We start from the raw sequence: 26977 nt of genomic DNA, 5'->3' as shown, positions 1-26977 counted from the left end.
ATCTGTGGATATCCTACATCCTTTCTGTTCCCAAACCACCTTTTCCTCAGGAGAATCTGTTTCTTGTGTGTCCTGAAGGCGGTGTGCTGCTAATGTCGTCATATAAGGGACATCTCCTCCCTCTCTATCACAGGTCTACACTGTACATATGGTATTAGCCATCTGCCCTGCCTCCTTAGCTGCCTGGTCGGCTACGTTGTTGTCCCGTGACACAGCAGCCAAGCCCCCGTGTGCGCTTGGCATTTTACCACTGCTTTGTTCCCCCCTCTTCGCAGTTCCATTATTAGTTGTTGTAGGAGGGGACCATGAGCTACTGGGGTACCATCACACTTATGAAAACCTCTTCTTTGCCACCTTGTTATCCCAGAATTGACAGTAGAGGCTACATATGCTGAGTCCTTATATATTGTAACATCATCTGGATACACCAATTGTAATGTCTGTACCAGAGCGTGTAATTCTGCTGCGTGGGCTGAGAAGGATGAAGGCAATGGCAAGTTCTGTAGTCCTGAGTACATCACATTAGGTAAGGTACTTGTCCTTTCCACAATGGCTGCGCCTGTGTGTCTGTCTTGTTGCCTGATCTATCATAGAAGATCATCAATATATAGTACTCTGCTTCTATCAGTTGGTGTCTTTTCTGCTAGGGAAACATGTTCCTCGTGTGCAGCACAATCATGGTCTGTGTCTTTTAACGGTTCTACTAGAAATTGCACAGGACTGACAGAGTGAACACACACTATTTTAATAGCAGCAATAAAAAGTATGACTTCATATCCTGATGGCCTTTACGTTGTTAGAGTGTTCTTAGCTTTCTGTTAAACTGCAAAAGGGGCATGTTCAACATATAATGTGGTGGGGCTACCAGCTGTTATTGCTGATGTCTGCTCTACAGCATAGGCTGCTGCTAGGGACTGCTCACTGGGAAAATGTCCTCTCATTATGTTGTCTAGCTGCCCACTAAAATAAGCAATTGGCTTATGCCCCATTGGATATTTCTCTGTAAGGACAGCTGGCATAGTTGTCCCATTTGTATGTGAGAAGAAAAACAAGTCATTTGCATTGTCTGGCTTTGCCAGCACTGGTGCAGAGGAAATGGATTATTTCAAGTCATTGAATAACTGTATCAATTCTGGTGCCCACTGTATAGGCACGTTCAGTGAGTGCTTCCCTTAAACCACTTGGTATATGGGTGCTGTCCTAGAGCTATAATCAAGAACCCACTGTTTCACAAAATTGTGCAGTCCTAGAAATTATTGTATTTCCTTTACGGTTTGAGGCGGTGACTTGTTGTGGACAGCTATCACTCTGTCTTCATTATCTGTCTGCCATTTGCTGAGATCAGTTACCCTAAATACTGCACTTCTTTCTTTGGAAATTGCATTTTTTCTTCTCGACCTTGTAACCCTTCTGTGCTAGAACTGTTAAGTTCACAGTTTCTTGGATGCACTCCTCCCAGGTGGGGCTACATACAAGTAAGTCCTCAACATACTGTAAAATTGTTCTAAGGACTTTGTTAAACATGGACTGAGAATCACAATACCCTTGAGGTAAACAAGAATATAAATACTGGATCCCAGAAAATGTGAAAGCAGTCAAGTAATAACTCTGTGGATGTATTGGCACGCCATAAAAAGCATTTCTTAAGTCTGAGACAGAAAAATACTTTGCATTCTTGTGTATGTTTGTGAGGATGACTGAAGGATGAGCAACCACTGGAAATTCTTGTACCACAAAAGCGTTCGAAGGTCAGACATACTGGACCATCCTCCAGGAATTTCCTATAGCTTTGCGCACAGGCAGTATCAATGTGTTGCATGATGAAGAGGAATAAATACAAAACCCCATGTCTAACCAATGCTTGTGTAGTTATGCTTATTCCTTCTTTGGCTTCACAAGAGATATGGTACTGTCTTACTCTAGGTAATTGCAAATTATCTTTTATGTTTATTGTAAACAGTTCTGCACTTAATATCAGTCCTACATCATTTGATCAATGGACCATAGCTGAGGTGGCATGCCTGCAAGACAGGTATTTACATCCTTTACTGTGGTCCTTGGCAATTTGGGGGGCCTTGTCTCCACCTGTATTTCTATGTCAACTTGTTAAAACGCAATCTCTGTGGATATCGAAACATCGTTAAACAATATGTCATCTGTTCTGTCTGATTCTCCTATCCCTGGCATGGTGAATATTATAGTTGACCATCTTTCCTGACACTGTTCTACAGCTTCCAATACGCCTAATTTGCTTGTCATCCTTATGCACATCAATAAGAGTACTAATACCTCTCCTACTTCAGCTTTCGGGTATTCTGATCTGAACAGAATTTTAGGTGTTATCTCTAACCACTTGCCTGACAATATTGGTTCAGTCATTGTAAAATGTTCTATCCCTGCTTGAGTAAGGGACATATTCAATTGACCCCTCTTATTTGCGGGTCACGTATCTCTGGTGCTGTTCTGAGGCTCATGCACTTTTATGGTACCCTGGGAGTAGACAAAGCATTGATCCATCTGGACAAAATGTGATTGTCATATTACATTTATGTAACAGGTCTCTAACCTGAGGGGCATCTAAAAATGATTCGGAAATTATTGTATCCTGAATTTGGACTAGAATGTCACAGGTACATTGTACTGTCATTTCACCTGAGAATCCCTGTGCGGCGATAGTTTTATTGAAAGCGGCAATCCTGGATCTCTGATGCATGATTTTCTGGCCCAGTGTGGATCAAAAACTTATATTTTTCCCCAGTGTGCATATTTGTGCTGTTAGCTCCTGTTGGTAATTGGAGGTCCTAGATATAATTGGGCACATTAGGGTCTCAGGTCCCGGACGTCATTGTGTACCTAGAAATGGATTGCTTCCTTGTACAATAGTTTCTTCCATCATTTGTCGGGGCATCACCTGGGCTACAGGTATTTGCACTGATCCCGAGGGAGGAGGCAAGGTCTGCTGGGGTATTTGCTGGTAGCACATTGGTGTCTGCAGCTGCAACTGTGCCGCCATGTGCTGCATCGACTGCACAGGCAGGTGCTGTTGACCTAAAGAAGCCTGAGGACCATTATAATACGTGTCCTGTTGTGGTTGATATTGATACTGCATATTGTTGTCTTGCTGGCACTTCCTAAAGTGACCTTCCTCTATAAGATGTCTTTTCCTCTCAAAATACAACCATGTCATATTTCTTTTATCTCCTCCTCTTATTTGGCTCCTTCCTCTAGCCATACCTTGTTGTTGCAACTGGGGACACTATGGGTTCCCTTATATGCTTTATGAATATATACGTCGGAAAGTGGCTGAGTACCACTGGGTCATACGCTCCCTATTTTGGCCATGGGTGCAGACTGTTCTGGGTACTCTGATGCCATTCTTCATTCACAATGTTTAATAATCCTGTCTGAACCTCCTATTAATACTTTTAACACATATTGCAAAGGTGAAGACATTTATGATATTCACTGTGGCACTGTAAGTCAATCCGTAAATCAATATAGAGTCACAATATAACAATTTCTCATCAATGTGTTTGCAATATTGTCACCATCTTAGTGACACTTCGTTTTTGCGTCCCCAAAAATGGCATGAATCGGAATTACCTCTTATCATTCAATTTGTGCAGTCCCTTGGATGTTCCTGATCAAATGCATATATAACCAGACTCTTAGTTTGCCTCGCAACCTGCATCTTATGTACCTTCCAAGACCCTCATGAGGAAAGGTAAAACAAGGGCAACTCTAAGACTTTGTAGACTTCCCTGGCTCACCTGTCTAACTGAGCCACGAAGCCCACACCCCCTCCTCAATGGCAGATTTTGCATAAATGGTGGTATCTGCTTACCTGTATGCACGCTGATGACCTGAGGTAGTCCTCGGGTTCCAGCAGGTCCGGCCCCAAGGAGTCTCCTGGCTGGCTCCAACAATGTAATTCTGGACAATTTTACTCCCTCTGCCGTTAGAAGTTATCACAGCCTTCCATCTTGGGTTCTCAGGAAAAACTTTATTTCACGGCTGGTAGACACACTGTAGTGTTGCATGCAAAGTCAAGTATAAGGGAGAGTATCAAAGAAAATCTGACTGCTTCCAATATTTATACACTTTAACAGGCATTGAATACAAATAGCTGATGCATGCATTACAATCCTGCAAGCACATCTGTTAGTCATGTAAGTTTTTTTTTCTCACCCTCTAGTTTTTTATTGTATAGTAACATCCAACACTCCCTGGGCTGGGAGTGTTCTTCTGCTTCCAAAGAAGATAACCTGTTCTGTTTCTAGCAACTGTTTGTGTTCTTTCTCTGCCTGCGCCTTGTAATTAATCTATGTACTGAAACACAGGGTGTAGCACATACTTGATAGGTTTATTTTCTAAACATTCGTTTGGTTGAGTGGCACAAAATGGAATCTCTTCACAAGATGACGTAAAGATTTCCCATCTCCACAGTATGCATAGTCAATTATACAATCAGCCATTTTTTTCAAGTCCTTTTGTAGGATTGTCAATTAATTCAGATCTCCAATTCGGTTCATTAGATAACTAAATTGTTAAAGTAGTGTGATAAGGATCCTCTTCGTTCTTTTATAGACACATCTGTTGCATGGCTGGGTCCATCATTAAATTTATCTTACGTAGATGAGTTACCAATTGCATATTTTACATTTGTTTGAACACTTTTAATTTAGGCAAAGATGGAGAGAACCTGTATGATAAATTACTTACATGCTAACAAATAAATCACAATTGGTGTATATAGCTGTTATCAAGTCTAATTTGGAAGTGTGCATTTCTTTTGTACACAAATCAGTGGTTGTAACCACAGATGTGTTCATATTTATCTCCTACATTAGGGGTTAATTTAGCTAACGTTTTCAATGCTGTCAGTTGTTCAGTTGTAGTTTTTATTAATGGTTTTATTGCAGAAAATTCAGAATTCTGTTGCAATAGAAGATTTTCATCATCCTGTTGCACTGGCAGTGCATACGTGCCTCATAGGCTCCGCACTTCTGCAGTAAGGTGTTAAAAGTTCCAATAATTGAGTGGCCGCAAGTCACACCTAGTAAATGAAAAGAAGAAATGTTTCATTTCTCTGTTAAGAGGAAGAAGTCATGAAATGTTTTTGGTGCTATATGATTTAGAGATGTTAGTCTATTTCAGTTTCTTCAGAGTACACATTTTAATCAAACTAATCTTTATTTCTTCTTTCAAGGGTGGTCCGTATCATGATCTTTTACACAGTGTATTAGGGGCATACACGTGCTACAGGCCTGACGTTGGATATGTAAGTATCTTTCTTAACTAAATGTTATATTGTTTGCGTGGGCCTCTGCAGGGTGAGGGAATAAGGGGGACGAGGGGAGGGGTGCTTGCCCCCTCCCTCCCTTGTATTTAGGTACAGCCTGGTGTGCAGGTTCATAGTGCAGTGTAACACTATGGCTGTCATAGTGTTACACTGCATGCACTAGTTCGTCCGCGGCCCCTACCAAAAACAGTCCATTATCTGTCGTCGTCTACCCCCCCCCCCATCACCCCCCCCCCCCCCCCCCCCCCCAAAAAAAACTTTCTGCAGACACCATGATTGTTTGCCATGTATTTAACATGTTCTGTTCCCACGCAAGTGTTGAGTTATTGGCCAGCAATTCTTGGACACTTATCTTTTCATTAAAACCATTATTTTGTTACCCATAGCAAATATGTGGAGGCACCTTCCTAAGAGCAAGACTTTATTGACCACATAAGGAGAAAGGTGTTGTGACGTTAGCATGCATGTGTGTGCATGGAAAAGATCGGAGAGGGACTTATGCAATCAGTGATACCAGAAAAAGTTTCAGGTTTCTACAGGAAGTGTTTTTCGGTGGTAAGCTAAACCTGTACTTGGATGGGGTGAACAAAATGTTCAGTCTGACCCCCAAAATGTTTCTCACTTGGCCACCTAAAAAGTAATGTTAGTTGAGGAATGCCTTTTGTAAGGACAGTCACTAGTGAGTCATTCTTTTGCACTGATCAATGCAATGCACATTTTTTATGTTATTTGGGCAATGTAGGATGCTTACAACTGAGCACATTCATGTTTAAAAAAAAAAATGGAATACAAGAGAAAAATCCCCTTCTTTTCCAAATGTTCTGCTTCGACAATAAAAAATATAGTTATTTTTCCCAGGTGTTTGTGCAAGGGAAGTTCAAAGTTGAAAATTTTACAGCTGAAAGTTCTTCCAGGTCGATGCTAGAAAATCCAAACTGTGTCAACTTTTCAAGTCCTACATGTGTCAGTAGTTTAATCTAAATTGAGTTAAATTTTGGCTACTATAAGAATGTCGGCCTCTGGCAGAATAAAGGAAAATATAGGCAGCATAAACATTGATGATAGAGAATAGGGAGAATGCTATATCAAAGCTGCGTGAGAAAGAATAGAGGGAGGATGCTATAGCAAAGCTGTGTGAGAAAGAATAGAGGGAGGATGCTATAGCAAAGCTGTGTGAGAAACTAGACATCAGCAGTATTGCAATTCAACTAAGTAATAGTTTAAGTAGAGTATAAAATGATGCATTAACGAATTAATGAGGTTAAAGAGTATGTTTATGAATGTTCAGTTGTTTGAGAAGGTGGTGATGTTAGGAGGCTGAGGCCTGTGAGAGAAGACAAGATTTTTCCAGAAAAGTTATTTTCTAATCTGTGGTGTTTTAGCACATTAAGAGAAGAGGTGGCTAGTTGGCAAGTGTGCACAAGCTGGACTTGCTGCATAACCGTGCTGAGATGGCTGAGGGTTCTATATACCGGTGGCAGGGGAATAAAAAATTATGTAATGCATATAGGAACCTCTGTAGGGTTATTGTGTAGAAGAGGGAGGTGTGCCACATTATATTAATTGGTAGGGTGGATCAGCTCTCCAATTAGTCGTGTGTGCCTGAGATGTGGTGCGATTGTGATCCTGTGAGGTCATGACCCCTCTTTTATTGTTTTCTTCATGCTCTCTTCCAGTAAGATAACTACGCAGAGAACCTCATAGGTCCCTTGGACTAGGCCCTCTAGCCAGCAATGTGGAATAGAGTTCACACTACAGGATGCCAAGTCAGTAAGCAATATGTCCACTGCCGAGGGTGCACCCCTTCCCCCAACATATGGCAACCAGTAGTTTACCCACCAGCAGAGCCAGACCAACAAACTTTCTACTGTTCTTAGTCATTTTAACAAAACTCAGACGAGTCAGTAAGCCCTCCATCTGTATTCTCAGGCCCACAGTGTCATTCAGTACTCAAAACAATTTGTTCCAATAGTCCACAACCCCAGAACACTTCCATACAAGGTCCAGGAAGTCCACTGCTAGACTATTATATCTCTCACATGTGCTGCTGGCCCTCTCTTCATATCTGTGTAGTTTAGCCAGGGTATAGTTGACCTGGTGGAGAAAGTTATAATGGACCAGTCTGTGTCTGTCATTAATGGAGACCTCTTTAGTTTGTCAAAAACAATATTCTTATTGTGCATCAGTTAAGTGTGTGCCCAACTCTCTAGACCAGTTGTCCCAGAAGTGGTGTTCAACCAGAGGCATGTCTCTCAGAGTTGTGGTGTACATTCCGGTGATTGTTTTTTGTGGTAAGGGAGCCAGTTGCCGCAAGGCTCAGTAACTTAAAATCTGGAAGCTCTAGGGGATATGTAGGGAATGCTCTACTAATTGATTTGCCAAGTCTGATGTAGAGAAATGCTGCCTGTGGTGTAGACCTGCCTTTTACTTCCTTAAGTATCTAAAGTAGCCTTCTGCTATTTTAAGCGCAAAGTACAGCAGGACACCGGGCATGTCCCCCTGTATCGGGAAATATACTGGCTCATTCCAATTAACTCTTCCCGAGGCCTCACCATAAATTCATAGGATCTGTGTCATTCCAGGTAAAAGGACTTGCTGTGATGCTGCACGTACAACAAAAGGTTGTCTGCATACAACAAGAACCTATCTTCCCATCCATCCTCCCCACCCCCAGAGAAAACCACTGCACTGTGCATTGCAACAGATCCATCACTATGGGATAACAGAAGGGGGAGAGTGGACATCCCTGGTGAGTGCTGTGCTCCATTGTGCAGAGTGGGGACAGGGCTCTGTTGACCCTGACCCATGTGCACAGCTTTGTGTAAAATGTGCACGAACCTCCTGAAGTAGGGGCTGAAAGACCGCCACTGTAGGTCTAGATGCAGAAATGGCCAATGTACTGCGTCAAAGGCCTTTTTAAAGTCCATCAGTATCGGATCTGCTTCACGCTGCAGTTTGTGGACTCAGACCAGTGCAACATTATTCCCGCAGAGACAGTAGTAGGTACCTCCTGCTGGCATGCAGCTGTTCTGGTCTATGTGGACAAGCAAACCTTGCACATCCTGTTTGCTGAGACCTTGGAAAGAATCTACACATCAGTGTTTATAAATAATATTGGGCAGTAGTAGGGTCTATCTCCTCCTTAAAGATCACTGAAATAGTGGTACTCTCCAGTTACGGGGTCGGGGGGTGAGTCAGCTGTACAGGCCTCTTCAAAAGCAGAACAGTTGTGGTGCCTCGAGGGTTGCAAATTTCTTCAAGAATTCAAGTGGAACCTGTTTCGACCCAGAGTTTTGCCTGCAGGTATTTCAGACCGATATTGCTTGCTTGAATCTCTTCACAGATGATGGGAAAGTCTAAATCAGCATGAAATGAAACAAGATCATTTAGTATCAGGCTGTCCATCTCCATCTATAGAGGGGCACTGCTAGAGTACAGGTTCTTGTAGTGTGCGAAAGCTGCTGGGACTCCTAAGCTCTTTTTGATAAGTTGCCCTGTCTTGTTCCATTTGGACTGGACCATTCATCTGCTTTCCACTTCCTCAACCGGTACCAATTTCTGCGCCTTATCCCCTCCACTCACAAATCATGAGCTGAGAAAGCAGCCATGCAGAAGCAAACATGCTCAGTAGGGTGAAAAGGTTGTCATGCAGCTGATAGGCATTCAGGTTCCAGAGGCCTCCAGAGCCTCTGACTGCCCCGTACCACTAGTTCTACTGGGGAATGATTAGACAAACCATGCAGGAGGATAAAGACCTGTGCTGTAGATTAAAATGTTCTTGAGTCGTTGTGATAAAACAGTGCACACATGCTTTTTTTTCCTGAGTGATGCATGGTTTGAATTCTCCTTTCAGTACCTTTCAACTTCATCCTATTATCCCAATGGAGCAACCAAGCTTCCTTATCTTGGCTAACGTTGATGAGGCCAACCTCTGCTACTGGTACTCTCCTAGGTGTGTACACCTAAAAGTGCCCCAGTCATGTTCGAGTTTACATCGGCGACTTCTGCTGAAATCAGTGCAGGGGTCACCTAATTTCTTGTTTATCGGCTTCATTTTGTATCCCTCAATCAGAGCTTGAAAGGCGGCCGAGTTTTCATCACATTAACATGGTTTATTTGAAGACTATTTTTCAGGAGATGGTTCAAGGCAGATGGACTTTCCAGGCACTCCTAAGATTTACAGGTAGTAGTCGCTCTTGATTACTAAGTAGCTAATATCCACTAAGAGTTCATCTTAATAAAGGAGTAGTCTTTGTATCAAGATACCATATCTTTGATCCAAGTAGCTTTGCCAAGAATGTCACCCCGTACATGATCATTTAGCGTTTTATAGTTCTTTGTGAATAATAGAAGCAAAACATCCTCTATAAGTCAGTCCTTCTTTAACTAAAATAAATGTCATGTTTTAGCTATGCTTGATTGTAGCTGGCACTTGCAGGATCTCTCTTTGCACTGCTAATCATCTTGGTGCTGCAGTCAGCTGTGATGAGCTCTTAGATATTGCAGCCAAAGTTCTTCAACACCCCCCTCAATCTTCAATGTTAATGCAGCCCAGCTTCCCCTTGTAGTTGAACACATTACCTCAGTTCGGCTTTACTTAGATGCATCAGTCAGGGATGTCAAAAAAAGTCAGACTTCCTTATCATTTGAGCGGGATGGTTGCCCAATTCAAGTGACACTCCAATCAAAAGGCTTCCACTCTCTCGCTCCTGGGATTATTTGCCCCAACAAGTGACATAATAAAACCTGGAAATTACAATTGCAACTTATCCAAGTTTCTTCTAAGAAAATTATGTTGATCTGTTCTAACCATTTCCTTAACACCGCTGTTGTTTAAATATCACTTGAGTACACCAATAATCCCAGAGAAGATACATACTGTAGCAATGTCCTGGCTAAATGCTGGGCAACATTGTGCTGCGATTCAGCAGTGCCTGTTCTAATCGTCAGCTGATAACTAACATATCAAAATCCTAAGAAACATGGCTGTGTGTGATGGTAGGAAGCAACAGTCCTGAGAACCCGAATGGAGAGGAACAGGAGAGTCGATAGGCGGATATTGGTGTAGGATATGAGAGTCTTCAGAGTGGCCATATTGAAGAGGATGGTAGAGCCTCAGTCTGTTTCAACACAGCCAGGTCAGGGGCAAGCTTGGTCAGTAAGGGACAGTCCACTAGGAGTACTTTACACACAATATTTTTCAAAATAACCAACATTCTGGAGACCTTCAAAACAGACTAGAGAGCTAGTGTGTGTGTGTGTTTTTGTCTGTGTGTATGTGAAAATCCAAGGGGAAATTCGAAGGACACCTCAGAATACCAGACTGAAAGCACTTGTACCCAACTATTTACTAAAGAATACATTGTTGTGGGGGGGGGGGCAGGGGTGTAACATCCCAAACACCCCATGAACCTACGTCCTGGAGCCAGGTCTTACATAAGTCGGAACCTTCCCATTTTACGACATGCCATCTAGCTGCTGTTTATGCCAGCCAACTCTCCCGTCACTTGCACGTCTCCCCTGAATGATGGTCTAGTACAGTGATCCTCAAAGTACGGCCCGGGGGCCGCATGCGGCCCTTTTGACCTTTACATGCGGCCCCCAGGGCAGCAGTAGCACTAGGCTACTGTTTACTCCATTTAAAAGTGGACACTTGATTTAAACGTGATTGAAGATACAGAAAGGAAGTAACAAATTTGTCCTGCACAGCTTTAACTGGAGGAATACTTTCATTCTTTAAGAAAACTTGCACCAAATGTCTACAATTATGAGTGTTCTTAAAAATTAAAAAAGAGTATTTCATTTACACACAGAACCATTTAATCTAAGTACATAAGATTATATCAGTGCTTGGAGAAGTATTTTTTTTAAACGAGAAATTTCAAACATAAATTCAGAAACTTTCATTCTTTCTCCCACCCGACATTCATTCTCACCCCCACCTTGATAACAATGCCAATAGTGAACTAAGAGGCAAGTCAGTTGTTATCTGCACTCTTTGATTGGCCTGATTTGCTATTGTACATGAACAACTTTATAGTTTATGAAATCAAACACAGGAGAAAGGTTTGCAAAGCGCACATGCCAAAATCATGCATAGTGAGGTCCTCCTAATACAATAATGAAGAAAAAGAAGGGAACGTGAAATAAGACAATTGCCTAGGATCACGCAGTTTGGTAAAGTGGGGAAGCTGGGATTAACACCAGGTTTTCTGGTTTCACATTGTGCGATTCAGCCACTAGATCCATATGCTTTGCTGCCCCCTATCGCCCCCATAACACCACAAGCTCTCCCCAACCAGAGCCCCCTCCTTCCTTTGATTGGCATGCTGCTAGCATCAATGCGGCCCTCGGTCGCACCACAGACCAAACTTTGTGGCCCCTGGGAAAATGTTTGTGAGTACCCATGGTCTAGTATAACCCTGCTGTGAGCTCAGCCGTCTAAATGCATAAAGTGTCCGAGGGCTCGAAGAAAAGATGCTCCAGTATCCTACAGTTCTTTCAAGACGGAAGCCAGGGTTTGAGGTCTGTGTTGTAAAGTGAATCGCAGTCACGTTGTACGCGAGCCAGCATGTCCCTTGGCATTCCACTGCGCATGGGGAAAACGTAGAATGTCGTAAGGTGAGGATTCGAGGGATTGACAGAAAGAGATGCGAAGTGGATTCCGCCAGTACGACGTGTCTGAGGCTGTAATTAACTAACCTAGTCTAAGCTGTCCTGACTCTATTACTAGAGTCTGGTCCTGACCCACAGAGCTCTTTCCTCTTTGTCCTAACCCATTGATCTGCCTCATGCATTGAAAGTCGGGCCTTTGCCAATCAGACTGCTCCAGCGGTTCAGCACAACTTATTTTCATGTCCACGTGTTTAAGGAAAAAAACACAAACTATTACATTTTTCAAGTTCATGCTTCTTTTGGTTTACTGCCTGACGAATTTCAGCTGATATACCAGCCACTGTCCTTCGCTTTTACCGGCTGTTATTTCATAATCAAATGTAAATGCCTGGTTGTTATTTAGCTAATAATAACCTGGATCATTACTGAGATGAGTTGAGGACTGAAACACCGAAAGATAATGTAGTGGGTAAAGATGCTGCAATGACATGTTTAAGGTGCATGTTAAGCTTATGGTCCTTCTACTTATTTCACTCTGTTCTACAAGTCTATATTTAAAAATGTGATGTAAATATCCTTGATGCTGAACACCTTTCGTGCTGTATCTAAGCAGCCTCGTTGTTGGCACAGTTTCAACCTAAGACACAAGGCAGTTCGTTATTTGCCAGGATAACACAACTTGGAAAAGCGAGAATGATGGGAGTTAATCTGTGGTCCTTTGAATCCACCGTAGAAAACATAACCATTTAACAGAGCATTGGCATACTCAGCTATGTTACTTAACTTATTGCAGCTTCTGGAGTGTTGAATTGACATTGGTGGACTTGTTTGTTTATGATTGATGTGTGAGCTTAACTTTGGCTGCAGTGTTCAAAGGTTACGCTTTTAAATAAAAGGTCATGCCAAGAATCCATCTAGACTAAAAGTCACATATTTAATTCCTCAGATCTGGTCTTCCTGTTCCGTGATGTGATTTTCCGTAAAGTCTGCATAAGACCTAAGGTCATGTGATGTCACACTCAGCATGATGTTATCAGTATGCTAATTAGTAGTATTAAAACTTAAAAAATCTTACCAAGTATGGTACCCATAGGATCCATACCTTCAGATCATATAAAGGTAGATGTTTCCTGTAACACCGCTTTTCATTACGGGGGCAGGAGTGTGTGATTGCCAACATTTGTGAGGACTCCACTGAACATTCATTCCCTTTCATGGATTCAGCTTCCTGAAAATACTTACCTAAAAACCTTGCATACTGAAATCCCATTTCATCAAAGAAAACACATTCTATTTTGGCAACATCTTTAACCTATATAACAGTATTTACTTCTAGACCGTTTGTCTGAATGTGGTCTCTGAGCGCACTATGTGGAACTAAAAATATACAAAGTAGGTGGATGAACATCTGAAATCCAGTTCCAGATATTTGGTGCCAGTCCAGTTAACTTAAAGCAAATTGACTGAAGTTTGGGATTGGAAGTTCTACTATTCAATTATTCTTGCAATCTGTGCCTAATCGTCTGCAGCATATCCCCTATTGAAGGTGTCAGTGATAGCTCTAGCAGTGGAAGTGCTAATAGGCATCTCCATTTCATTTCAGACTGTGTCAAAGTATCTGGTCTTTTGATGTCCCTTTTTGTCTTATATCCTGTAAAAAGAGCTTTCTTTGAAAGATCAGCTGGATGTTGACCGAATTGGTGCCACAGTGTGGATGACCCGTTCAATTGTCTAGTTTGGTCTCTTGCACCCGCAAGTCCTTCTTCATTCTTCATTCTTTTTAGTGAAGTGTACCTCTATAGAGATGTCCTGCAAAGGCAATGTAGGAGGTCGAGTGGGTTTGTCTGACTCCTTTTTAATGGTGGCAAACAACCATGTTTGCATGAAAACGTGTGACTAGAACAGTGGGGGATGTTCAAAAGGTCTGCTTTTTAGCTAATATCATTTGTTAACAATTTGCTTTGTCACCACAACCTCTGTCTTCAGCAGCTTAACAGAACACATTTAGTGATGCAGAGCATTTATTATTTGTTTTTCACTTCCGAGACCCCCAACCCAAAATACCCAATAGGGTAATCCTAGCCCAAAATGTATTTTGGTGTCTACATTAACCCCTTGGGTGCCGTGGACATAATGGGTTACGTCCTCTGCAGCACTGCCCGGGTGCCAAGGACGTAACCGTTATGTCCTGCACCCGGCCCACGGGGGAGCACTAGTGCTGCCCCTGTGGGCCTCCAACCCCCTCTACCCTGGGCATAGTTGGAACGGGAATCGCTTCCCCTTCCAGACATGACCAAGCTCCCCCCCCCCCCCCCCCCCCGGCCTTTTTCTTAGGCCATAGGGGAGCAGGGGGTCAGAAACCACTAGACACCAGGGATTTTTTTTATTATTATTATTATTTATTTTTTTAGCATCAGTTTCATGCAAGGGGAGCAACCCCTTAGGCAAGGGTCGCTCCCCTGGGGGCAAATTTATTTAAGGCCATTTCTGCCCTGTTTGGGGGCAGATTGGCCTATTTTAATAAGGCCGATCTGCCCACGGGGGGAAGGGGGCAGAACCCACTTAGGCACCAGGGATTGGTGTGTGTTTGCTCCCCATGAGGGCAGATTACTGTTGGCCGTTTCTGCTCCCCTTGGGGACAAATTGGTCTATTTTTGTAAGGCCCATCTGCCCCCCAGGGGGGGGCAGAAAGCCCACTAGGCACAGGGAAGATTTTTTTTTTTTTAAAAGAGGGTGTGGGGTATGGTACTACCCACACCCCAAATAAATGGGGACAAAGTTGTTCTGCCCACCGATGGGGCAATTACCCCCAATCCACTCCCGGGGGAGGGGCAGAAAGCCTACTAGATGCCAGGGAATTAAAAAAAATAGTGGGTGGTGGCTACCAACCAGTATGGGCATGGTTATGCCCCCACCCCACCTGAAGGGGTAACAGTCTTTCAGCTCTCCCACCAGACACTAAAACATCTTATCCCAACAGAAAACAAGAGGACATTTGATTATTTGGGTTTTGATTTTACATTTGGACCATGAGAGCTTGTCTAACTCTCAAAACGTCCCACTTTGAATGGTGAGGGCTGCACTATTTGGACTTTCCGAAGCTGCCATCTAGAAAAATCTACGAGACCTAGACACATCTGAAAACTAAACATCTGGGTGAGTCCAGGGTGGTGCTTCACATGCACCCTGCACCATTTTCCTACCCACAATGCCCTGCAAACCTCTAACTTTGCTTAAAATCACACATTTTCCCCACATTTTTGTGATGAAACCTTCTGGAATCTGCAGGAACCAAAAAAAAAACTACCACCCAGCATTGTCACATCTATACCAATAAAAATTCTGCCCCACTTGTAAGGATTAAAGCATTTTTTTTTTCAAACTACTCTTTTGGACCCGCTTTGGTTCCCCCTCAATTTCGAGATGTTTATGGCTCTTCCCTGTCACAGGCACTTAGCCCACCTACACAAGTGAGGTATAATTTTTATCGGGAGACTGAGGGCAACGTTGGGTTGCAGGAAATTTGTACCGGTGCTGTGAGCCCACACAGAAATATGGGAAATATGTGATTTGTTTTTTTTAGCTACATTTGAGGTTTGCTGAGGATTCTGGGTAAGAAAACACTGGGGGTGCGACACAAGTCACACCTCCCTGGACTCGCTTGGGTGTCTAGTTTTCAGTTTGGTAGGTTTCCCTAGATGGCTTCTGAGCCCAGAACCAAAAACACAGACCCCCACCCTTTCCCCCCCAAAATAGGTAGTATTGTATTTGATCATTTTGATGTGTCCACGTAGTGTTTTGGGGCATTTTCTGTCCTGGGCACTAGGCCTACCCACACAAGTGAGGTACCATTTTGATCGGGAGACCTGGGGAAATTCTGCGTGGACGAAGTTTGTGGCTCCCTTCAGATTCAAAAACTGTGTTACCACCGAAATGTGAGGAATTGTTTTTACATTTGTTTCTTTTTTTGCCACATTTTGAGGGTTGCAAAGGATTCTGGGTAACAGAACCTGGTGAGAGTGCCACAAGTTACACCATCCTGGATTCCCCTAGGTGTCTGCTTTCCATAAATGTATAGGTTTGGTAGGTTTCCCTAGGTGCTGGCTGAGCTAGATGCCAAAATCCACAGCTAGGCACTTTCCAAAAAACAGATTTCAATGTAAAAATGTGGTGTGTCAATGTTGCGTTGTCACGGGCATTAGGCCTGCCCACACAAGTGAGTTACCATTTTTATCATGAGACTTGGGGGAACACAGAATGGCAGAACAAGTGTTATTGCCCTTTATCTTTCTCTACATTTTTTCCTTTCAAATATAAGACAGTGTGTAAAAAAGAAATTTATTTGAGAAATGCCATGTAATTCATATGTTAGTATGGGGACCCCAGAATTGTGCAAATAACCACTGCTTCGCAACACCTTATCTAGTGGCCATTTTGGAAATACAAAGGTTTCCTTGATACCTGTTTTTCACTCTTTATATTTCACCAAATGGTTTGCTGTATACCCGATACACAATGATAACCCATTGAAAGTTGCAGCTCCTTCATTGGCTCGGAGTACCTAGGGTTCTTGATGAACCTACAAGCCCTATATATCCCCGCAACCAGAAGACTCCAGCAGAGGTAACAGTATATTGCTTTTAAAAATCTGACACCGCAGGAAAACGCTAGAGAGTAAAACATGGAGAGAAACTGCTGTTTTTCTCACCTCAGTTTCAATATTTTGTTGTTTCTGCTGTTGTTATCTGTAGGGAAACCTTGTAGGATCTCTCACACCTTGCTGAGTTCAGAATTTTGTCACTTTCCAGAAATGTTTAGCTGTCTGGGATCCAGCATTGGTTTCACATCCATTTCTGTCACTAACTAGAAGGAGGCTAAAGCACAAAAATAGTAGAAATGGGGTATTTCCCAGTAAAATGACAAAATTATGTTTAAAAAAAAAAAAAAAGTGATTTTCTGATTCAAGTATGCCTGTTCCTGAAAGCTGGGAAGATGGTGATTTTAGCACCGCAACCCCTTTGTTGATGCCATTTTCAGGGAAAAAACCACAAGCCTTCTTCTGCAGCCCTTTTTCCCATTTCTTTTTTTTTAAACAAATTATTTTGCTGTATTTTGGCTAATTTCTTGGTCTCCAGGGGAACCCACAAACTCTGGGTACCTCTAGAAACCCTAGGATGTTTATAAAAAGGGTGCAAATTTGGCTTGGGTAGCTTATATGGACAAAAAGTTATGAGGATCTAAGCGCAAACTGCCCCAAATAGCCAAAAAAAGGCCTCGCACCTGAGGGGGAAAAAGGCCTGGCAGCGAAGGGGTTAAAAACAGTATGTTACCACATGCATTTGTATGGAAAATATTTCATACTTGGTAAAAAGATGAAAGGCTACACATAGGAGAGAAGTTATTTGATAAGGACCGTTACCAAAAGATAATTGGTTATAATTTGCAATTTAATTTAATAGTCAGAACATAAGTATCATTCACCAAGTGCTTAGCATAGATTTAACTTGGAAGAATGTACCTATTTATAAGGGCTGTTCTCTACTGGATATCTAAATAATCTGTTTAAATTTGTATTTCCTCCCCTTACAGGTACAAGGAATGTCTTTTGTTGCTGCAGTGTTGATCCTTAACCTGGAAGAAGCGGATGCGTTCATTGCATTTGCAAATCTTCTGAATAAACCATGCCAGTTAGCATTCTTCCGTGTGGATCATAGTACGGTATGTCAGTATGGAGCAGCTTGATCAAAAGATTATCTGTTTTTTATGATTTATGTTTCTTTAATATTTCGTCGACCTTTTCCTTATTGAGATAAATAATTGTGCCAATGCATACATTTCAGACAAACGTATTTGAGTCTGCTTTTTAAACCGGCTTTTAATGTGTTTTGTATTGAGATTAAATCTGAATATCCTATATGTTCATGTTTACAGATGCTGAAGTATTTTGCAGTGTTTGAAGTATTTTTTGAAGAAAATCTTCCCAAGCTGTACCTTCACTTTAAGTCTTACAGTCTTACTCCAGACATCTATCTTATAGACTGGTAAGTTGCACATCATAGCATGGAATACCCACAATAAAATAACAGTAATTGACTAGGAAAATTGTAATTAAACGACTAAATCAATAAATGTCTGTGTTTAGTTTAAAAAAAATATATATATATTTGGCTTTTTGAGCAATGCAAGCAACATGATTTAATGCCAATTCCTTCACAGATGTAAGTATAAAACCGTAGGGTGCCATATGGAATTCTAGTTCTAGGGAGTGGCACGGCAAGAGGTATATTCAAGTGTCGTGACTTGTGGCGCAAGCTCTTACAACTTACTAAAGTAGGATCTACAGATTTGGTTAGTAAAATAGTTTGAGCCAGGTATTTGCTGTAACAGCTCGAGTGTACATTCTCTGATTTTTATAAGATCCAGGTTTCAGAGTGGTTCAGTGATTCTTCATTCTCATTACAATGATTTGTTGCGTTAAGTCCCTTTTTTTTTTTTTTAGAAAGTATTCACAGGCTAATGAAAATGATCGAGAGCAAAGCACAGTAAATTATGTTTTTGTTCAGTGGATGTGGTAATTAGTAATTGTATAGGCAGTTTGTTGCACAACTTAGTTCAAAACGTAGGAACCAAAAGAAATGAATGTGTGATGCAAAGATAACAAATTAAGATTATCAGTTGTTTTGGAGGATCTGCCAAACAGAGCACACAACAGGTCATTTTAAATATGGCATAAACTGGTAAACCCTTCTTGCCTCGCCTAAAACAATAACCCGAACACAGTGCAAAGAAACACTGAAAATGTTCTCATGTTCTCCCATGTCCGGTGTGAGTAGCTTAACCAGAATATTTTTTCTTGCATTCTGGTACGTATATTCCTGCAGTATGTTACAAGGCATGTAATGGCCCCTGGCACCACAGGGTGGCAACTGTATATCATTCTGTAACCCTATCGTATGTAACTAGTATGCCCCCTCCAGGGAATCACCCTGTGCCCTCTAAGGCATACAGCCATATGCAACCCCCCGTGACCGCTTAGGGCACAATGCCCTGTATTCCCCTCGAGACACCTCAGCCACTGCTCTGAAAGACAACTTGCCCAATGCTCCTCATGCTCACATGGTTATGTATAATTGTTGATTTGTGCACTTACATGCTTGTATATATTTTGGCCTGTTAGTGATCCTTGTATGTGTGTTGATCTTTCTGAATGTATGCTTTATAGGTTTGCTGGTCTGTGTGCATATGCTATGTGTGACCACATTTACTTTTTTAGTTCTTGCATCTTTCTCGGTCTTTCTTCAGTAAGTGCCTCATGGGCAAAATTAAGACAGGGATGTACCCTCATGCTCCACTAAAACTCTGTAACTTGCTTTCAGTATTTAGCATTTTGTAGAATTAGTGTGAGAAACTATATTTTATATTTTGGGACTGATAGATTTGTTTTACGTGATGGCAAGTGTGGCACGAAACACATTAAAGACCATTGGTCTAAGAGCTTAAGATAAATGTTGAAAGTCTTTGTTCTAAAAGCACCCTCAGTACAACTAAAAATGTACTGAGCCTTGATCTGTTGCAAGTTCTGTGTATGTAAATCCTGCTGTTGCCTGTAATTTAAGGAAGTCGCAAGCTCCTTTTTCTGTTGTACTTCCTCTACATTCCTCTGTGACGGTATTTCGCCTTGCCCTGAAGATTCTACTGCTTCAACAGACCATTCCTTTGTACATTTCAGTGATAAATCAGGACACTCCTCCAGTAGTGAGCTTTGTATGTGCTCCACCCCTGAACCTGTTGCAGTACCTCTTGTCTACGTCGGTCTACTAGTTAACTGTGTTCTATAGTCCATTTGTGACTTACTGGTCATGTTTATAAGTCCCTGGAACACATAATCATAACCCCTTTACACATAATCTAAATGTCTGTGTTTGTCTCAAGGAGTTCCAAAGGAATCATCACCGCCTCTGTCCTTTTTACTTTTTCAACTTCGTGCATCCATCTTTCACTCATTTTGTTTTACCTTCTTATTCTGTGCCAAGAACACGAACTTTGATAGGACAAAGTTCAGGCCCTGCTGCCTATCTCCAAGCCATTATTTTGTGGATGCACATGTCTTCCAAGGCCATCGTTTGTCCAGGGGCAAGTTTCCCAGTTAGTCGATGCAATTCCCTATCTATTGTAGACCCAGGTTCATAGGTGGATCGGCCTTTGGTTCTGTCCTCACTCCGCTAAAAACAACTCAGTAGAATTCTTTAGTCATTATCATTTTGGAATGTGTCCTGAAAATTGGAGAACACCTATGCCTTTGTCCACCACAAGTGTTCTTTTTGGAAGCTCCGGGAACTGCCAGACTTTGTCAGCTCAGCTCCTGGTTAAAGAAGACTGTAAAGCTCATCATGCTTCCTATAATTCATTTCGCCTGCATTTACTAAAATAATTATTTTCGGAACTGTATGTAAAATGCATAAAGTCTATTATAGCCGGAGCGCACTCACCCTGATCTCTAAATATATTTTCACTGTATACCACTGTGCATGTGACCTCTCTTACAGAGAAAGTCAGAGAAGCTGAACATCAGCATGTCTAACATACTCATTAAATTAACAAGCAGAGCCAACCAATGTGGGCCTTTACCTTTATTGCGATCTGCAAAGATTCCCTGCTTTTCACAGGCATGGAAGGGAAAACTAAAATCAAAGCCTGCAGTGAAACAATTCTGATTTTCATCAACCCCTCCAGTTTCTTGGCACCACAGAAAATCAGAAACTTAGAAACATTATTTTGCTACAGGACCGATCTGCTAGCGACTTCAAGGACTGGCATTAGAATTTCCAAAACAAGAAAGGACACAAGGTGCTTTTCGGAAACACCTCTCTGAAGAACAACCATTCAAGATGATCACAATATGTTTCAGATCTCCAGGTCCTGATCCAGGGAGATTTCGAAAGTGCTTGATAACTGGGCCTGTATTTGAGCATTGACAGTGGGAAATCTATGTTTTATAATTAAATCTACATTTTTTAATTAAAGTCTTACATGTTTTCCTCATATTGGCCCCCAAAGGGGTTTGTAAAGTGCTCGGCTTTAGTAGCACATTTCTGCAAGCAAGGTGCTAAAAGTCTTATCCTTATCAGGGTGCTTAGCTGATAACAGCTCCTTCAGCATTATAGGTTTTGCAAACTGTCCAAAGTAATCGTCCAATTGTATAGATGGTAGGCATTTCTATCACTGAACAGTCTTCTTATCCCTTCAATAACTTATTTTCATAGAACTAGGTGATTAGATATGCTTACCAGAAATTCAAAAGAAAGGTCATGCAACCATCAAGAGACAAAGCTACTCCTCTTCAATGCCATGCAAATGTCACTGTGTAAACCGAGAAAAACTGTTCTATAGAAATGTTAGGTAATCATTAGACACGAGCAGAAAGAGAATGAAGAGACAAAAACCATTTCTGACTAGAATTGAAAAAAGGATTAACATATGCCTATAAGAATGACCAGGTGTAACAGTAGTGACTTATGCCTCACTATCTGTTCATAAAAGGTAAATGGAACTGTCCTATGAAAATAGTTGACCTCCATGTACTAGAGCTCAGGGCGGCGTGTCTGCCTCTGAAATCTATTCAACCCAGGAGTAGAGGCAAGGCTGAGGTGTACAATACAACTGCTTTGTGCAGTGTTCCCAAGTAAACGGCTAATTATCCTGGAACTTCGCACAAGAAGCCCAGCTTTTTGGATGAGACATCTCACCATATTACCATGGGAGCCCAGTATTTACCAGAAACGACACTCCTATGGCTGGCATTCTAAATAAAGACCAAAATAGTTGCTGTTAATAAGAACTAGATCAAAGCTAGCTCAAGCGTACGTTTGAGGTTTGGTTTATGTGTGTCCTTTGGACCTGTTTTCAACAGAGAGAAATATAAATTTCAAAGAATGCCAGCCAGGCGCTCTCAGCAGTGGTCAGTGGGAGGCTGGTATCCTCTTCTAGATGAAGATACGCAAGTGGAAGTTGACATTAGCTAGACGTCTGAACCATTTGTGGAAATATTCAGTTGTTGCGAGCTGTTTTAAAATACATTGAGAATTACTATTTCACAAGTGTCCACGTTTACTATAAACATGGTGTCATAATTTCAGTTTAACCAGGCGTACTTCTGTTCAGTGTTTTTCCCTAAGTCCATCTGTACCAGCTGGGAATCTGTATAGGTAGAGGATTTCACATAATACGTTTGTTCTGCAATGCAGAAGTGAAAGTAAGTATTGCTACACAGCCAAATATTTATAGACCCCGGTATAGACTTTGGAGACTCTTAAAAGTAGGAAATGAAAGATGAATAGTGCCCTGTGTCACATAATGTTATGCAAAATAAAAGGGGTCATTACGAGGGCAGATTGTGGCCCATTCACAAGAGTAGAAAGCATTGATGGGCTAGGGAATACAGGTACATGCAATTCCACACAGACCTTCAGTTGGCATTACTGCCTGCACAGTGATACAGGATGGATTAGTTAAATAATCAAAGTAGGTCTGAAAGACAAATTTAGGTGGATAGAGAAGCCCCCACCACACCCTGTCCAGGCTAGAGGATTCTAAGTATTGCATTGCTGAAAACTTGTGAATCAATACATGCTTCAGTTCCGGTAAATTAGTTACTTCCCTTGAGCAATGGTGCTCAAACAAGTGAATCATATTTTGGTAGACTACTTTTGTAGCCATGCATGTTTATGCTGTATGTGTTTTGGAGCGTGAGTCTAAGATGGCTCTTTGGTACTGAGCTAGAGCATCCCTATCTGCCACAGAATAATAGAAAAAGATCAGTGATGCCTGTGAAACCTAAACCAATAACAGGATGGCCTAAATTTTAAACTTGATGAGAACGCCAACTTGATGAGAATGGATATTCAACAAAATATGTAAGATACAAGTGGTGGGAAATCACAGTTTGGGAGCACTCTCGATGGTAGCATAAATGATTTGAAATGACACTGTGGCTAATACATTAATATCCGGTTCAAAACCTGACAAATGAATTAGTGTCAGTACTATAGATACTTAATGGAGAATATTATGTTAATATCTTTTCAGACGTGTATCTGGTTATTGAAATGCAGCTTATCCGTTTATCAAACTTCTTCTGCAATAGAAGCTACTTCGCTTTACCGTTTTTACTGAGAATAGGTCCTTTTCCCAAATAGGCAAACATGTCTGCTAAAGTAAGCACTGCATGTTTGTTTCACAGTATATACTCCACAATTTAGTTGTGGCTAAATTAATAAGACTTCTGCCAAGTGTTGCTTTTTCCTAGTTTTTTTCTTTTTTTTTTCTCTAGAACATTGTTTTTCCTCCATCTAGGTTACCCTTGAGCACGCCCTCTCAGATCTCAGCCACATAATTGAATGGCTGGATAACTCATCTCTTTATTTTCACAAGTACTTTAACAGACAAGAGAATTAAAAGCCTCCACAAGATGGCCCATGAATGTGTTTTATGTAGATGACGGTGGGGAAGCCCTTCAGCAACTGGTATTACAAAGGCATGATACTGCATCTACCTTGATTTATTTACCAGAGCACATTGGTCTGACTTGAAACCTCTCATTTTTAGGTCACAGATGCCTTTACCTAATTGGCTTAATACATCTTGGAGACATTCAGAAAGCTGACTTAGGAATGCTTTCTGCCTGTTGCTTCCCATTGGCTTTGCGGTTTGTAACTCGTTTTCTTGCTTTCCATTTACTGCCTTTATTTGCTATATACATGGTCCAGCTTGAGTTCGTACCGTCGCTTGCCCAAAACGTATTCACAATAATCTTCTTAGTGTTACAATATCCTTCGGAATGCTCCCTTTCCGTAAAAAGACCTGTAAATCTTATTCTTATCTCGTAACGTTTGCTGTGCATTCAATCAATCAATCAAAAGAATGTGTAGAGCGCGCTACTCACCTGTGAGGGTCTCAAGGCGCTGGGGGGGGGAATCGGGGTGGGCAGGGAGGGTCACTGGTCGAACAACCATGTCTTGAGCTTCTTTCTGAAGGCCAGTAGGTCTTTGGTTTTGCGAAGGTCGGTGGGGAGGGAGTTCCAGATTTTGGGGGCGAGGTAGGAGAAAGACCTGCCTCCTGTAGTGGTGTGTTGGATGCGGGGGACTGTGGCTAGGGCGAGGTCGGCTGATCGGACGTTGCATGTGGAAGTTAACTCTTTCATTGAGGTAGGTTGGGCCGGTGTTGTGGAGGGATTTGTGTGCGTGGATGAGGATCTTGAATGTGATTCTCTTGTCTCTGGGGAGCCAGTGAAGGGATTTGAGGTGTGGTGAGATTCATTTGTGGCAGGGGAGGCCAAGGACGAGGCGTGCGCCTGTGTTCTGGATTCTCTGGAGTTTGCGCTTGAGTTTGAGTGTGGTTCCGGTGCAGAGGGCGTTACCGTAGTCCAGTCTGCTACTGATGAGTGCGTGGGTGACTGTCTTTCTGGTTTCTGGGGTAATCCATTTGAAGGATATTTTTAGAGTGCAGAGTGTGGAAGCAGGAGGAGGTTAGAGCATTGATTTGCTGTCTCATGGAGAGGGAGGGGTCAAGGATGATGCCGAGGTTGCGTGCATGGTTTGCGGGGATGGGTGCAGGGCCTAGGCGTTTGGCCACCAGGAGTCGTCCCATGTGGTTTTGTTGGGGCCGAAGATGATGATCTCAGTTTTGTTTGAGTTGAGCTTGAGGTGGTTAGTGGTCATCCAGTTGGCGGTGTCGAGGAGAGCGGCGTGTAGGTTGGTTTTGGCAGTGGTGGGGTTGCGGGTGAGGGAGAGGATGAATTGGGTGTCATCTGCATAGGAGAGGATAGTGATTCTGTGTGCTCGGAGGATGTTGGCTAGGGGGATCATGTAGATGTTGAAGAGTGTGGGGCTGAGGGAGGACCCTTGGGGGACTCCGCAGGTGATCTTGGTAGTGTTGGAGTGGAAGGGCGGAAGGCGGACTCTCTGGGTCCGGTCGGTGAGGAAGGAGGTGAGCCAGTCTAAGGCTTTGTGGCGAATTCCTATGTTGTGGAGGTGTGTGCGGAGGCAAACGGTGTCAAAGGCGCGGAGAGGTCTAGGAGGATGAGTGTGACGGTCTCGCCTTTGTCTACTTTGGTCCTGATGTCGTCAGTGCATGCGATGAGGGCGGTTTCCGTGATGTGGTTTTTGCGGAACCTAGATTGTGAGGGGTCAAGAGTGTTGTTTGCTTCGAGGAAGTGGGATAGGCGGGCGTTGACTAATTTCTCTGCAACCTTGGCGGGGAAAGGGAGGAGGGAGATGGGGCGGTAGACAGAGGTCAAACGTCAGGTGCTGTCTTCTGAGGGTGCTTGTTTACTTTTCTTTCTCTGACTTAAAAGTGAGAGGATTTATGTAATAATCTTGCTGGATACTGGAGCAAGAGTTTTTTTTTCTAGCATACAACAACATTTAAACAAACTGTTAAGTATTTCAGAGTATATGAGAATTAAGAATACAAATTAAGCATATTTTTGTTATTTCTGAAGTGTGTTGTACTTGAATATGATTTACAAAAATTACACTAGGTGATACAATTTTCACATATTTTCGCCTGTGCACTGTATAGTTTTATTAGTAAAACTGTAGCTGTGCAAATGTAATGGTCAGTCTAATGAAAATGTGTTGTCTGTAGTGGCAGTGTGCTACCACACCACTTTGTGCCACTCCACACCACTGCACTCTACTCTGCACCACTCCACTCTGCACTTCTCCACCTCTCCACTCTGCACCTCTCCACTCTACGCCACTTCACACTGTACCTCTCTACTCTACTCTGTACTAGTCTGCCAATGCCCTCTTCGCCACTGTACTCTTCTACACCATTGCACTATACACCACTCCAGTCTAGGCCACACCAATCTACTCTGCAGAACTCCACTCCACACCAGGGTACTCTTCGCTACTCTGAAACACTGCACTCTGCGCCACTGCACTTATGCCAGTACACTCTACGCGAACATACTTTACTCTGTAACACTCAGCTCTATGCCCCTGCACTGTGCCAATCCATTGTACGCCATTCTAATCTACTTTGCACCACTGCACTATATGCCACTGCACTGTACACCGCTTCATGCCATTACACTCTGCCACTCTACGCAACTGCACTCCACACCATTTCACCCTACTCTGAAACTATCTACGCCTGTACTCTTCTCCACTCTCAGCCACCACACTCTATGCCCCTCTGCACTTAACCACTGCACTAAACACTAGTGCACTTTTTACACATCTGCGCTCTCACTGCACTCTACGCCACTCTACTCTGCACTTCTCCACTCTATGCTACTCCACACTGCCATTGCACTCTATAGCACTATACTCCACACTCCTCTGTGCCACTCTACATCACTCTGTGCCTCTCAACTCTACTCTGCCTGTATGCCACTGCACTTTACGACCCAACTCTACTCTGTTCCATTGCCCTCTGCATCACTCAACTCTATGCCACTCCACTCTGCACCACACCACTCTATACGCCACGGTAACCCACTGCACTCTGTACCAGTATGCACCTCTCTAATCTATGATGCTGCATTGTACACTGCTGAATTCAGTTCCTCAGCACTCTACGCTGCAATACTGTATGCCAGTTCAGTCTACACCAGTCCACTCTAAGCCACTCCAGTGAATGCCACTCTACACAACTCTACACTATGCCTCTTCGTTACATGACAGTCTCTGCCACTCTGCTCTACAACACTCTACTCCACTCTTCGTCATACCCCTCTACGCCACTTCACGTCACTCTCCGCTATGCCACTAACTTTTAGCGATGGTGAACAGCAGCCACACTGGTTTACAACATAGCTAAAAAACATTGGCAAAGCAAATTTGTCTTGCCTATGCAATACCTATTGGCTTTGCCAAAGCTTACCTGTGCCTGATAGCGATATGCATGTGTGATGCTAAACTCTTGAGTGCCGCGTGTGGCATTGGAGACGGCGTGAAGCACTGGGGAACCCTTTGCTATCTTCCAAGACCTGGACAATTAGGATGTTAGCTCTCATTAGTGATAGCGACCTTCTGTATAATTTGTATTTTTAAG

The 26977-nt window shown here is 42.5% G+C and overlaps 1 protein-coding gene across 3 annotated transcripts in view; it reads left to right on the top strand.

Annotated features, from left to right (window-relative positions):
* The window catches only part of TBC1D12 (TBC1 domain family member 12), a 407968-nt gene that overhangs the window by 319314 nt on the left and 61677 nt on the right, over positions 1-26977 (top strand). For all 3 annotated transcript variants that reach the window (XM_069239854.1, XM_069239853.1, XM_069239852.1), the window contains 3 exons: positions 5210-5281; positions 17507-17635; positions 17849-17958. In XM_069239854.1, coding sequence (XP_069095955.1) covers positions 5210-5281; positions 17507-17635; positions 17849-17958 — 311 coding nt within the window. The remainder of the gene's footprint in view (positions 1-5209; positions 5282-17506; positions 17636-17848; positions 17959-26977) is intronic.

Source organism: Pleurodeles waltl, chromosome 6 (assembly GCF_031143425.1).
Source record: "Pleurodeles waltl isolate 20211129_DDA chromosome 6, aPleWal1.hap1.20221129, whole genome shotgun sequence".
NCBI classification, from domain to species: Eukaryota; Metazoa; Chordata; class Amphibia; order Caudata; family Salamandridae; genus Pleurodeles; species Pleurodeles waltl.
Note: the sequence above shows the minus strand (reverse complement) of the source record. Positions and strands in the feature narration are given on the sequence as shown.